Genomic DNA, 13,616 nt, shown 5'->3' on the forward strand with positions numbered 1-13,616 from the left:
TCGCAGGCAACGGTACGGTAGGAGCGAGCGGGAGCGAGCACGAACGAGGTATGGGAGAGTCGACGATAGAGCCCGATGTGTTTTTCTGTTAAAAAAGACTATGAAATAAATCTTTTAAGAAAACGTATCGCAATTATTGCATCGATATAAATCCTGTGGAATTGTCGAGAGCATACTTAATTTGTTTCTTGCTTTTTCTTTCTTATCGAAGGAATTCTTACGCGTCCAGAAAATTTGAAAATTTCATCGTGCACGCGTTTTCTCGATGCCTAGGAGTTTTAGGAATTTGAAAATTTTTAATTTTAATATCGAGATATGGCTTTGCTGCTTTATCGATATAAAATAAAAAATAACCTCGTCCGCGATGTCTGTAACGTAATTTCAGGGTCGATTAGGCAGCTAAATTCGTCCACAAAAGTCTACGAAGTATCTGGTCTTGTTCGCATAACTTGTTCATGCGGTAAGTTTATTGTAACCCTCGCTACTGTCTGTCTGACAAGTCTTATTCTCCTTATCAATTGAGAACTGATATTTTTGATAACCGGGAGTGCATTAGTGGGCGTGCAACTTCTTGGATTAGTTACTTACGTACTCTGGAAACTAAACAACCATTTTCGTTTTTATATATTCTATTTCGCATAAAGTGACATACAAAGGTACGTAACTGTATGAATTTATTAATTAAGAATGATTTTTGGTATCTAAAGACAACGATAATCTTATCTTGACGTGTAAACGACGATACACAATAAATGCATCGATTTTTAAGTCACCGTACCGACAATGACTCTCTAGTACTCATTCCACTGTGGTCCTTGAACGCTAAAAATACCCGATGAATTTTATATATTTTTTCTCGATCGCTGAATTCGTTTATCGATGCTGTACATACGACTATGTTAGCAAGAGTGTCATTTAATGCGACAATTAAAAAAGATAGTCGCGTCTGAGTAATATTGATAAAGACGCTTCGTTAAGATATCTACGAAATGAATTTTTAATTTACGACCGATGGTGATTTTCCCCACAGCATCATAAATTTCGAAACATTCTATGTCGCCTTATTAAAATAAATTTAACCGTTATGTTCCTATCGAAGATAGAATAATAAGAATAAATAATAATATAGTAATATAATATAGTAAATAATAATATATAATATAAATATATATAATATAGTAAATAATATAGTAAATAATAATAAGAATATAGTAAATAAAAATAAGTATATTTAAAACTGTGAAAGTGATTTGAAACGATCTGTATTCTTTTCCTTTCGTTTGGACTTTGAGATGCTGCAGCGATAAAGTAATAAAAGTAATCGAGCATCAAAAAATGCGCGTCGTTCGCGAGAATCGTATTATTTATAATTGGATCAAATAATTAAATATTAATGATCTAAACTAAATAGGAAAATGTTGCCGCCAACATACGTTGAAGGCTTTCACGATTTGGAGGCTGTACAAACAATGGAGTACCGGCCTCTTGGTAAAACTGGTTTATTGGTCAGTAAATTGTCACTCGGTGGTGGACCTTTCGGTTGTCATTATGGGTTAGTATCAATAAATCACAACGAATTTAACATGCAGAAATATTCGACGAAAATTAAACAATCGAATGGTAAGATGTAAAACATTTGAAAAGTAAGCTGCCAATGATTGCAAATAAACGATCTACATTCTGATTAATCGATAGTACGTACGATGAGGAAGAAGCTATCGAGGTGATACGTCAAGGAATAAAGAAGGGCATTAATTATATTGATACCGCACCGTGGTATGGACTGGGTCGTTCCGAAACCTTGATTGGGAAAGTAATTAACTATTTTTGAATTATACTATAGCAAAATTAATCATTCTTATTTGGAGAAGTAATTATTCGAGGAACTTTCACGCGAAGATTAAACATTTAATATACGTGCAAAGTTGAAAATATTCGTACGTGTTTATCGACGATTAAAGAATGCGTAATAACAATTTTATGCGATTACGTTCCATATTGTCAAAGTTAAGCATTTCGTGGAACTTGTCTAATACAAAAAAAAATGAAAGATGATCTTAATTTGTATGATTGCGCTTATCGTCAATGAAATAAACCAAAAAAAATGTTTTATTTTCGTGAAATAACCACGACGAAAGGCCAGATAAAATTATTTGAATATCGCAAATTCCTACGTGCCGATAAATTGTTGAAAGTTTGAGAAAACGCAATTTGAGAAGAAATTTTTTTATTTCACCGCATTCGCGAATCTCCAAATGGGAATATTCCCTTAATACGATGTACTAACAAATTGTTGTTAATATCTGGCTTTTCTTTCCAATGATAGGCTTTAAAAGGTATTCCCAGGCAGGCATATTATATCGCAACGAAAGTGGGAAGGTACGAATTAAATTACGAAAATATGTTTGATTTCTCGAAGGAGAAAACTAGGAAAAGTTTCAAAAACAGCTTGGACCTCCTAGGTTTAGATTACGTCGATGTTATACAGGTAAATAGAATTTTTCATCATTTTCACACGTAATACATATTTCTAAATCGCCTTTCAAATTTTACAGGTTCACGATATAGAATTCGCTGCAAATTTAGACGTAGTGATCACCCAAACTCTACCGGAATTATCGCGTCAGGTCGCGGATGGTAAGGCGAAATTTATTGGCATCACCGCATATAAGGTGTCTTCTTTGAAAGAGTGCATCGAAATGAGTAACATTAGAATATCTTGTGTATTATGCTACGCAAGATTGACGCTACTGGACGATACGTTGATGGAATATATTCCATTTTTCAAGGTATCATTGTCCATCTACGATATTGTTGATCTAACTTTGTTTAGATAGCGCACGGTCAACGGGAAAACTATATATATATATATATATAATTATTACATATAATTATTATATATGTATAATTACGTATAATTATTATATATATTGTAGGCAAACGACGTTGGCGTAATTAATGCCTCATTGCCCTGCATGGGACTCTTAACTAATAATGGTCCCCCAGCTTGGCATCCGTGTTCAGAGCAAACGAAAAAAATATGTTCGGAGGCAGGAAAATATTGCAAGGTAAATACGATAAATTTATTGTACGAAAATATTTTTAACTAATCCGACAAAATATTTAACTTTCAGGATCATGGCGTAGAATTGGCGAAGCTAGCAATGTCTTATGGCCTGCAATGTAAAGATGTATCCACGTGTCTCGTTGGAATGCAAACTTTAGAACAATTAAAAATGAATTGCGAAGTTCTGATAAGTGGCCTTACAGAAAAAGAAAAAGTTTTATTGGAGGAAATTCAAGAAAAGTAAGCTGTTTCGTTAAAAAATAATAGGAGCAGCACACGAATATACTAAGAATCTATGTTTCAGGTATTTGTCTAAAATAACAGAGAAGCATTGGGAGAATAAAGAAGTGCAGATGTATTGGGAAAATATTAAAAATTGAGAAAAATATATTTTGTATAAATGATTTATACAGATACAACATGTTTGTATAACATGGAATTTTGCAAAATGCTTTGTTAACGATTAAGTTAAAAAATAAATTTTATCTGTAACAATATTTGTAACATTATAAAATATTATTAATACCATGTATGTAATAGTGAGTGCAACTTTCCTAGAATTCTTATTAGGAAATGCACGATCAGACTTATCGATATTGTACAGACTTTATTAGAGTATTCAAAATTTCAGATCTTGTTAAGCATTGCTTTATCAAAAATATGAGGCGCATAATCGTCCTCGCCAGGTTTAATCTGATATGTCAATTCATACATCAATATAGTTATAAAAGCACCCAAAATGGGTTTGTGATACATCAGTTTCAATTCGAAACCCTTCTTAAGGCACAACTCTCTTCCACCTTCTGTATACTCCGAGGCAACAATGTTAGCACAAGCATATCCTTGCTCTGTTGCAAACGACACGGCAACGTTAATAAGGCACGAAGCTATTCCCTTCCTCCTGTATAAATGATGCACGTGTAATCTTCTAATCCATGCCCCTTTATTTAATACATGACTTTTGCACAAGGCAACTGTGCCCACTATTCGTTTAACTCGAGACGAGATGTCGATATCTGAATTACGGAATTGGTGCTCCGTCATGATGGTATAATGAGTATTTTTTGGGTTTTCCGTCATGAGATACGGTTCGAATGCCTCGGCAACCCAAAAACAGGAAAAGGCATTCGACATGTAAATCCTGTTGCAAGAAACGAAAACATTGTTTTATAATCATAATTACTACGAATTACCTTGTGTCCAGATTGATAAATCATAGATTTACTTCCATAGTTTATTACCTTGGTACGTTAGAAATTTCTTCGCTGACTTCCATAGCTTTCGTGGTGAAACCTATGTAAGTTCCAACATAAACGAAGAAAATAACAAGTGGTACAACTAAGATACAAATGGTCAGGGGCAATCCAAAGAAAATGAACATAATAGCAGCAAATAATATCATCATTTGGAATGTTAATTCTTTGAAAACGATTCCAAAATATGTTGAATTTAACGATGACATCACACCGGATTTCATCAACTCTTTACAATTTATTTCATCCCCTGGCCTGTAGCCTCGTATTACTATAATGTGATCCATTCGTGAACTCATTTGTCTTCAGGATTTGTATTTTTTGTAAATAATTAACAAATCATAAATTAAACACAAAGAAACTCACATATCGCGTAATCCCACATATTCAACAGTGTGGTTTCAATATTCTTGCCATCTGTAAATTATACAAACATCAAATATAATGTATTTATTTGGAAATGTTTACATATTGATACAAAAACCTGTTTAAGGCAGTACTTACTTTTTTTTAGAAATACGTAATAACTACAAGAACATTCCCTCTCAATCTGTAACAATTATAAAACCGAATTCATTTCCTATAATATTAAATTACATATGTACAACTTAAATAATGAAGTTAAAGTACTTGTGGTGCCACCTGTAATATAAATTTTTGATCCCATTAATGCTGGCCCCACAGTGTACTTTTGACTAGCGCGACTAGAGACAGGGACCCTCCTTATTAGAAGGTTTCTACTTTTGGCATTCGATCCATTAACAAATCAAATATTATACTAATTAACTAATCAATATTATACTAACACTAATTAAACATACTTTTATGTTATCGAAATTGTATTGCAGCAGAAATTTGATTTTTTTTGGACGTATATGTACATATGTACATGTGAAAAATATAATTCATCCATGAATGTCCGCCTTAAGTTTAGCTGGAGATGAAGATAGAATAGTCAGCCATTGCTCTTCTATCCTAAAGACGCGTCGCGTGTCTGATCCAAGTACGCTTCGTTTTTCCGATCGAAAAGATCGTTAATTTGCTTCTCGTGTATCTTGCAAAGTACGCGATAATATAATACCAATCATGAGTGACAGACCGAGCAACGGTGACTATAAATATCAGAGGGAGGACAAACCCGAAATCAAAACGAGAGGTTCGTCGGAAAATGAACGCGAGGAGAAGGAGCATCAAGTTGATAAAGTCGGGGAATATGTCCGTGAGCTTTTGCAAGAAAAAGTTGAATTGGATTCGCAAAAATGGTCAAACGCGACCAGATTAATCGATCAAGGTAAATACCATTATTACTCTCTCGATCGAATTATTGGCATGTCTCTGTATTTGTAGTGTTTATGTTGACGTTTTTCATTATACCGTCGTGCTCATTTCGTGGATGTATTGGTAACTTAATTCTTCACGAAACTTCGATTTCGTGGAAATAATTCGTGCGGATTGATTTATATTCTGATCGAACATTAATATTTGTGATTATAGAGCTACATAAAATTGAATAGATGTAAATGCACAAGAATATCATGCATTTGTTACAACTTTTTTGAATGACTAATTATACAAATAAAAAAGTGTGTCGATCGGTATCACTGTGAATGCGTAATTTTTCAGAGCACAGTAAATTGATATTTGATTCGATAAAAAATGTCGTTGCACTACTATGTAATTAAGAATATTTATTCTGCACAATAGAAATTCAGAAGACTCAAGCCATGGGAAAAGCTATAAGGGATCCCAAATACGTGGATATCTATCGTGAAAAGCAAATTCGTGTGTCGGTAAAAGTATTAGTACCGGTTCGAGAACATCCCAAGGTAATTATATTCTACAATATCAATTTTATACATTATTTATATATAAATAAAAAAGAAACTTAAACAATGGTATTGTTTATAGTTCAATTTTGTTGGAAAATTGTTGGGTCCGAAAGGAAATTCTATGAAACGTTTGCAAGAGGAAACTATGTGCAAAATGGCAGTATTAGGAAGAGGATCTATGAAGGATCGTCAAAAGGTATACCTTAATGGTTCATCGAAAGATATTTCTCTAAAATAATTGATAAAACATAGTAAATTTCAATAAATATATTTCATTTTAGGAAGCGGAGTGCCGTATGTCTTTGGACCCAAAATACGCGCATTTGTCAGATGATCTACATGTAGAAATAACAGCTCTGGCACCGCCAGCAGAAGCTTACGCTCGCATTGCATTCGCATTAGCCGAGGTTCGAAAATACCTGATTCCCGACAACAATGACAACATACGCCAGGAGCAGATGCGAGAAATGGAGATGAATATGGCCGACGATCCGATGAGCACCGACGACAGAAGACCGTCTGTTAGGGGAGTTCCAGCTGGAGGCGGAGGAGGTATATTGAGACCTACTGCTAGACCCACATTACCACGATCATCAAGAGGTAGGTGTTAAAAACGCATTTACCTCTAGAGTCGACCTTTTGTAATTTAAAAACATTTTCTTATATTAATTTAAAGAACACAATAAAAATTCTAAATAAAAATTTGGTATGTTTTTTATGAATAGGAGTTGAGCTATAGAGTCTCCCTGACCCCGTTTGTATCATGACTAACAGCTCCGTCATATTCAACCGTATAGAAGAAATAAAAATATTTCGAATAATATCTAACATATAAATATTATAATTTTGAATCATATATATTTAGCTGCAATACTGCCACCGCCATCGAGTCGAGGACCTCTTTCCCGGCCAGTATCAGCGAAGAGCAAAGTATTTTCTATTTTGGATCGCGCAAGGGTCGCTATGGATCAGAGTTACGGGTAGGTATCTACACATATAGGTACATGAGTCATCGTACCAACGCGATTGGGTGAATTCTGTTAAATATTTGCGAATTTCTATTTGCAGCTACGAGACTGCTACCCCGCCACCAAGCAATCGCGTTGGGTCGCATCACGATTATGACTACCATGGCTCGACGAGCAGCAGTAGCCGATACGGAGATCGACATTACAGTTCAGGAACATCAGGGTAAGTTAATGAACATTTTTAATTAAAAGAATCCATTCATATATTTAAGCTGCATATTTTTCAAGAGAAAATTTTTTTTTTTTAAACCACACAATTTCGCGTGAGCTATATCTTTTCAGAGGATTTAATTTGAGTTTTCGTCGACTAGATTTGTATACATTTTATTTCTAATTATTCCACTTGTCTGTATATTTTTTTTGAGATTGACGGATTATTTCTTATCACAGGGTGTTGCTATCAATGAATATTGATGTCGATGAAATTTGTTTTTGTTTATCGGCGATTTCTCAGTTTTTTTTACAAATATTTATTTTGTTAGTGGTGTGTTTTTAGTGTAATCTGAATAGGACACTCTTTCCATTTAATTGCTTTACATCTCCAGAAGTTGTTTAGAAAAGTAAGATTCGTAGTTTTATCGTTTCTCTGCGCTCTATATTTTTACAAAACATCTAGAGATAATATATGTATCCTTCCTTGAGGTACACAACATACGACTACGATGACGACAGCGTTCCGCACTCGTCCCACGAGTACTATGAAACGTCTGAGTATCCAGGTAACTTGTTTCTATTTATTATTCTAGCATACTTAGTAAGTAGAGATAAACAACTACTCATCCGAATGCTTAGAATCGTCAATTATAAATATAGGTGCACGTATCAACGATGTACACGATTAACATAATATTTGCAACACTACCAATATTATCAACTTTAAATCTCTTAATAATTTCACACAGAACCATGGAATTCTTGTTCGATAAAAATAATTAAACTCTTTGAAACACGATTATCTAATATATATATATAAACAAAAATTACTGGAGCACGAACTGTTTAACAACGTTAATATTTAAAGTTATAAAGTGAAAATTTAATGAACATTTCATGAATAAAAAGTTCTAATAAGACTCAGCTCCAATAACTATCTCTTAAAGTCTGTGAAATGCTCCCAACAGTTTTTATATTCATGGTTAAATATTTCCAAAATGTAAATAAATAGTGGGACCACTGATGATTCTAAAACATGCATAAATTCTTCACATTTCTCGAAATAACATACACTCTTAAATGAATGACAAAATAGTTAGAAATATTTGTACCGGCAATCTAAAACGATCAGATCTATTTCGGATATGGGTATGGGTCCTAAAATTATGTTAAACGGATTATGTTTGAGCGATCAGAAGTTTCTTTTCTTTCAATTACATTTGACGAAATCTGAAAGCCGGTGAATTTCTTTCGTAAGAAACATTGTTTCCTGCTTCGTTTTTCATTTTATTCTTTGAAGATGTACATAGAAACGTGCACGCTTCGTTTTAGCTTGACGTTGAAGCTCAAAAGCCACATATATACAATCCTTGTTTAACGACTTTGTTAAAGCAGCGTAAAAAAAATAGAGAGATAAAATCAATTATATCGCTAGCGAATTTATCTTTGAATGGGTGCAAAAATTAGAAGCTTTCGCGAGTGTTCGGGCACCCGTACGCTACGAATTTGTTTCGTGCGTTGAATAGAGCGTTTTTCAGGGAGCTTCTCCGTAATATCGAACGCTAAAATAGTCACGAATAGTCTTCGCATAACAAATCTGGAACTTTAACTCGGTAATATATATCAGCCGGTTTCTGTGGACATTCACTTTAAATACCGATTAAAATGAAAGAAAGGGGAAAAAAATTCCGAGACTCGGTGTTAACACCTGCTTCGCGTAGTGTGTTATAAGCGATCGTTGTAGGTTGATGCAAAATAAATCACTGAATGAAATTCGCAGAGGAATCATCGAGCCGCGCATGGAAATCGTACAAGACGACAACGACATCGGGCTCAAGTTCGCGCTACCGCAACGCTCCGTATTCACGACCTTCCAAGTAAAAATCCACAAACAATCATCCTCTATAAATTGATATCTCTTTAATCTTTGATCTTTTAACATTAGCCTATTTCTCTCTGCCTTTCTCTCTCTCTCTCTCTCTCTCTCTCTCTCTCTCTCTCTCTCTCTCTTTCTCTTTGTTTACTTTAGTTTTCTTTTCTCTCTGAGTCTCTTCTTTATCTACGATAATCCGCGACGCCTAACGAGAGGTAGAGTTGGTTTCTTTTCTCTGACTTTATTATAATTTCATAGCCCTAAACCGTTGACGTGTAATCTTCCTAACGCACGACGACCTATGGTGCCTGCGATGCCAAAACCTTTAAATGACCGAGACCGTTTCTAAAACGAACGGAGGCACGGAAGAGACTAACACACACACACACTCACGGTAAACGACGCGCAGGCAATTATTACAACTTTTCATCGTATTGCGGCCAGTCTAATGAGTAAACGTATCAAATCCGACTACTTTTTCGTTGCTAAATTTTATCGTTTTTTGTCGCCAGTATTTTTTTTTTCGTTCTCTCCGATCATAGCGGCGTTAAAATGCGATCGAGGTCTTGCGGGGCGTGGCGCCGATTAAGTCGTGCAAACAGTGTTCAGAGAAACGTTAGTTTCGGATAAATGTTAGGTGTAAAATATGTTTGTAATCTCCTGTCGCTAAACAGTTTTCATTGAATTTAACGAAGACTGTGCAAATGCGCATAATACGGAACATCGTATTCGTGTATACTCGTTTCTAAAAAACGAATCGAATAGCTGAATGTTTCACCGAGCGCGAGTCCAATTAGATATGTTTGTTCAAACTGTCGATTTAGATTTTTTTGAAAAAAGTTTTAAGTCAGGTTTCGGAAGATTTAAAGATTTTTAGAAGCAACTACGTAAATGCAATTGCGTACCGGGTTTATTATCGTTTCATTAAAGAAAAAAAGGACAAACTTTTCTAACTTTTAACGAGCTTTCAGAAGTAAGTCTTTCATGTTACCGACGTTTATCCGACTCCGCAAGTTTCGAACATCGTTTTCAACGCCCGATGCATCATCCTTGATTCGCTGAGAAAGATCTGCCTCTACTTTCTTTGTTTTCTGTGTATTCTATTCTCTAAACTCCTAGTTATGTGTAACGAAGCCGACATGCTTTTCAGATGAGTTTATTGTGGCCGCTGGATAAAGCCGGAACACGTAATACAATGAAAACTGTAATGACAAATGTCACGGAGCGTTTTAGTGCCGTTTTGCCCGCGTACGAATCACGTGCTAATTCGACTCCAGATCGGAATCTGAATTTGTGTCGTTGCGTTCATCGATCTCGTCGATCTCTGATCGATTCTCTGTGACAAAACGAGAAAACTAAAAACAAAAAAAAAAGAAAAGAAAACGAAAACCGATGTATTAGAAGAAAGTAACCCGCTCCTTGAAATCCCGTCCTGAACAAAAATAATGTAATACGTGAAAAAGCGGAAGGATCGACGACCAAGAAGATCAAAATGGAAAGAAAACAAGTAAAATTGTCGAGTAGGCCTGTGTCGTAACGCAAAAAGAAAGTCAGAGCTGTGTCGATTTGACTTTTTTTTGGCGTTTTTTCCCCCACTTGATGCAATATTTCATTTTCTTGTAATCGCATAGTTTTTAGTTCGATCGGCAAACGTGTAATTATTTTGGTGATCCGAATATCGATGGACGTCCTTTGAAATTTTACGTTTTCGTTTCATCGAACAGGTCGAGAGGAATACATATAGCTCGGACAGTCATTTGTGTTTTTAATGAATTACGATGAGTCTAGCAATACGAGTTTAAAAAAAAAAGAAAAAGAAAAAATGGAAGAAAGTAAATATTGTAAATGATATCCAGTGGCAAGTGAATAGATAAATGAATATTAAACACCGTTGCATACGATTCTGTGCAAATTGTATCGTAACCCGTATGAAAATGTGTATTATGTTTACGTGGCAAACGTAAAACGAACGTGATAAAGCGATTTAGAAACGTTTTAAACAAAACCATTAAATCAATGTTAACGGACACCTAAGTGCGCAACAACGTGCGCAAAAATGAAAAAAAAAATATGAAGCGACGATTTGTGTAGTTTGTCTCGAAGGTATAGTTCTTATCGACACTATAAAAATAATGTAACCTTAACCTGTAACCATTCAATATTGAGTATACAAAAAGACCATAAAAATAACTTGTGCGTAAATATTTTAAAGTAACCACCTGTTTCTTCTTTCTTACATATGTAATTCTCGTAAATTGAAATAAATGAAAAGAATAATGGCTCTATTGTAAGCATCGTTTGAAAAAACTTCAATTAAAATCCTCATTAATCAACGCTATTATAATCTGCGAAAATATAAATAAATATATCCAGACACAACGAGCGACATATAATATTTTCCACGATCTATGACATTGTCGACGTTTTAAACTGATCCGCCTAATTACAACGAGAGCATCCGATTCTAATGTTTTTAATCTTCTTTTTTAATTCAAGCGTCGATTAAAACACGTTAAGTGCCCAGCACGTTTTGCTTTGCCGTTCCGTTCAGGCCCAGACTTGCAAAAAGACAGCAGAACAAAACCTCGGCATTATTTTGTAAAAAAGGAAGGCAGTGTTCATAAAATTCGTGTCAAATGTTCTAACAGAAATTCCCAAATGTTAAGGTCCAAAGAATTTAACGCTAAAAGTTGGCACCTTTTGTAACGAATTTAAAAACAAACCATACTTTTGTTTAGCTTGTTTCAATATATTGCATTAACTTTTTTTAAAAATATTATATTCTTTTTCTAAAGCCTTTTCTGAACAAAAACTAATATAGCCTAAGCAAAATCTTTAATATGAACCTAAAGTCAGTGGCCGGGCCTGAACGGAAAGTCTTAACATCGGTCCCTGGGGACCAACGTGGCGTTTAACGTGTTAAATATCGAGATTAAATGTCGGGCAACGAATGTCGTTGAAAAATGTAAACGGTATGATTTACGTTAAAGCTGATATTATTCGCTGTTCAAATTTTTGACGATATCAAAGGTTTTGGTTTTCGGTTGTACGCATCTTAAACTTCGATTTTTATTCAAGTTCTATTAAACGCAATTAAGATAGTTACTTCTAACATGTTTTTTTCGTGTATCCTTCTTAGGTGTGTAGAAGCATATGGAAAATAGCGTGGGAACGCATTTTCATGGATTGAAATATTTTAATCTTCTTCTGTTTCTCTGCTCAGCGGGGATTGAAGTGTCTTAGGATCACGTGAGTATGCCATAATAATCCAATCGATCCACTTTCACAGAAGACTGTTCCTTTTCAAGACATTTTTCTAATCCTTTCGCACTGTTGGAAATTTCATTTCAACTTTTCTACGTTCTTTAATCATTTCAAACGCACACTACGATTACCTTTTGAACTAATTTTAGCGTCGATTCACGTTAAAACGTCAGCAAACTGTTTCTTCTCGAATAAGATTCAAATTTATTCTTAAGCGACGTCATTACTTACGCTATCACTATAGATATAATAATGGATTTCAGCTTTGTGCATTGCCTTGGCTGCATTTAATGAGCTTACAAGTTTTGTCTATCGACACAGTGCTAATCGATGATTTCAATTTAAAATTGGCTGTTAAAAAATGAGGAATAACCAGAAACTACTCAACGCTTGTCGAAGAAGAACTTTCCTGCATGTGTGAACACTCTTTTAACTCTGCTTTCCCTGTTAGTCCTGTGTACAAATTTATAGAATTGTGAGCCTTTTCTTTCAGAATAGAATATAACGTTGAATCGTGTCACGATAAATTTGTGTTCATCGATAACTGCACGGCAACATGTACCAGACCGTTGATCGTAACAAAACTAAATTTTTGATAATATCTGCGCACTTTAACGTGCTCCATTTCGCTTCGATCTTGCTTCAATTTGCTCTAAACTCGTTCCATTTCGCTGCAATTCACTCTGGTCAATTCACACTTTGAATATATTTCGAAAAAAATGTCCCGACCTCTGTTTTTTAACCAGCCTAAGGCCTGTTCTCCAAAAACAGTAATTTCGTTTTTTACCTTTAACAATTTTTATTAGTATTAACATGAAACCTCGTTTAATGTACAGTTTGTACTTAGTGCGTGTACGAATGCGTGTGTCAAGGCCTGTGGTGGAACACATTGATGGAATATAAATAAATGAAATATGCAAATCAACGGTACGACCTGTTATTATTTTCTAAGAATCATTTGTGGTGTCATTTTTTTGTTAGACATTTATTTTACGATACTCTGATCCTTTAATTAACCCTTCAACACTTTAGCCTCTGATTCAATCCCTAGATAATTGAAATGTGCAGTATCTTATTTCGTTATTAAAAATAGTAATCAGTAGTACAGAGTAGAAAATTCTATGTAAAATTTAACTCTGGGCCACACAA

The 13,616-nt window shown here is 34.7% G+C and overlaps 3 protein-coding genes across 10 annotated transcripts; 2 read left to right on the top strand and 1 right to left on the bottom strand.

Annotated features, from left to right (window-relative positions):
* The first annotated feature begins 75 nt into the window (after positions 1 to 75).
* LOC117218928 (uncharacterized) lies at positions 76 to 3,564 on the top strand. Of its 2 annotated transcripts, none has more exons than XM_033467671.2 (8): positions 76 to 460; positions 1,412 to 1,552; positions 1,696 to 1,813; positions 2,327 to 2,488; positions 2,556 to 2,789; positions 2,937 to 3,068; positions 3,135 to 3,307; positions 3,372 to 3,564. In XM_033467671.2, exons 1-8 carry the CDS (start codon positions 456 to 458, stop codon positions 3,445 to 3,447), a joined length of 1,041 nt encoding a protein of 346 aa, XP_033323562.2. In that variant the 5' UTR covers positions 76 to 455; the 3' UTR covers positions 3,448 to 3,564. The 2 variants fall into 2 exon arrangements, with proteins under 2 accessions (XP_033323562.2, XP_033323563.2); XM_033467672.2 differs by lacking the exon at positions 76 to 460 and adding an exon at positions 467 to 656.
* On the bottom strand, positions 3,424 to 4,960 carry LOC117218930 (uncharacterized). Of its 2 annotated transcripts, XM_033467675.2 has the most exons (4): positions 4,825 to 4,960; positions 4,687 to 4,737; positions 4,309 to 4,591; positions 3,424 to 4,208 (listed from the first exon to the last, which is right to left on the bottom strand). In XM_033467675.2, exons 2-4 carry the CDS (start codon positions 4,703 to 4,705, stop codon positions 3,695 to 3,697), a joined length of 816 nt encoding a protein of 271 aa, XP_033323566.1. In that variant the 5' UTR covers positions 4,706 to 4,737; positions 4,825 to 4,960; the 3' UTR covers positions 3,424 to 3,694. The 2 variants fall into 2 exon arrangements, with proteins under 2 accessions (XP_033323566.1, XP_033323565.2); XM_033467674.2 differs by having other exon boundaries at positions 4,309 to 4,737; positions 4,825 to 4,957.
* Positions 4,961 to 5,264: 304 nt separating this feature from the next.
* On the top strand, positions 5,265 to 13,392 carry LOC117218987 (KH domain-containing, RNA-binding, signal transduction-associated protein 2). Of its 6 annotated transcripts, XM_076520309.1 has the most exons (10): positions 5,265 to 5,611; positions 6,025 to 6,146; positions 6,229 to 6,345; positions 6,431 to 6,749; positions 7,015 to 7,129; positions 7,218 to 7,340; positions 7,820 to 7,896; positions 9,111 to 9,207; positions 9,462 to 9,597; positions 10,354 to 11,494. In XM_076520309.1, exons 1-9 carry the CDS (start codon positions 5,407 to 5,409, stop codon positions 9,550 to 9,552), a joined length of 1,266 nt encoding a protein of 421 aa, XP_076376424.1. In that variant the 5' UTR covers positions 5,265 to 5,406; the 3' UTR covers positions 9,553 to 9,597; positions 10,354 to 11,494. The 6 variants fall into 6 exon arrangements, 5 of the variants coding, with proteins under 5 accessions (XP_076376424.1, XP_076376423.1, XP_076376426.1 ...); XR_013032993.1 differs by lacking the exons at positions 9,111 to 9,207; positions 9,462 to 9,597; positions 10,354 to 11,494 and adding exons at positions 12,343 to 12,452; positions 12,731 to 13,392; XM_076520308.1 differs by having other exon boundaries at positions 9,462 to 11,494.
* The last annotated feature ends 224 nt before the right edge of the window (positions 13,393 to 13,616 follow it).

Source organism: Megalopta genalis, chromosome 3 (genome assembly GCF_051020955.1).
Source record: "Megalopta genalis isolate 19385.01 chromosome 3, iyMegGena1_principal, whole genome shotgun sequence".
Lineage (NCBI taxonomy): Eukaryota > Metazoa > Arthropoda > Insecta > Hymenoptera > Halictidae > Megalopta > Megalopta genalis.

Excerpts from the sequence above, each read along its gene's own strand:
- LOC117218928 (XM_033467671.2), top strand. Across the intron at positions 1,553-1,695 it reads CCTTTCGGTTGTCATTATGG|TACGTACGATGAGGAAGAAG; the intron begins GTTAGTATCAAT and ends ATTAATCGATAG. Across the intron at positions 3,069-3,134 it reads AGGCAGGAAAATATTGCAAG|GATCATGGCGTAGAATTGGC; the intron begins GTAAATACGATA and ends TTTAACTTTCAG.
- LOC117218930 (XM_033467674.2), bottom strand. The coding sequence starts at position 4,619 with ATGAGTTCACGAATGGATCACATTATAGTAATACGAGGCTACAGGCCA. Across the intron at positions 4,209-4,308 it reads GAAATTTCTAACGTACCAAG|GATTTACATGTCGAATGCCT; the intron begins GTAATAAACTAT and ends TTCTTGCAACAG.
- LOC117218987 (XM_076520308.1), top strand. The coding sequence starts at position 5,407 with ATGAGTGACAGACCGAGCAACGGTGACTATAAATATCAGAGGGAGGAC. Across the intron at positions 7,130-7,217 it reads GCTATGGATCAGAGTTACGG|CTACGAGACTGCTACCCCGC; the intron begins GTAGGTATCTAC and ends TTCTATTTGCAG. Across the intron at positions 9,208-9,461 it reads CCGTATTCACGACCTTCCAA|CCCTAAACCGTTGACGTGTA; the intron begins GTAAAAATCCAC and ends ATAATTTCATAG.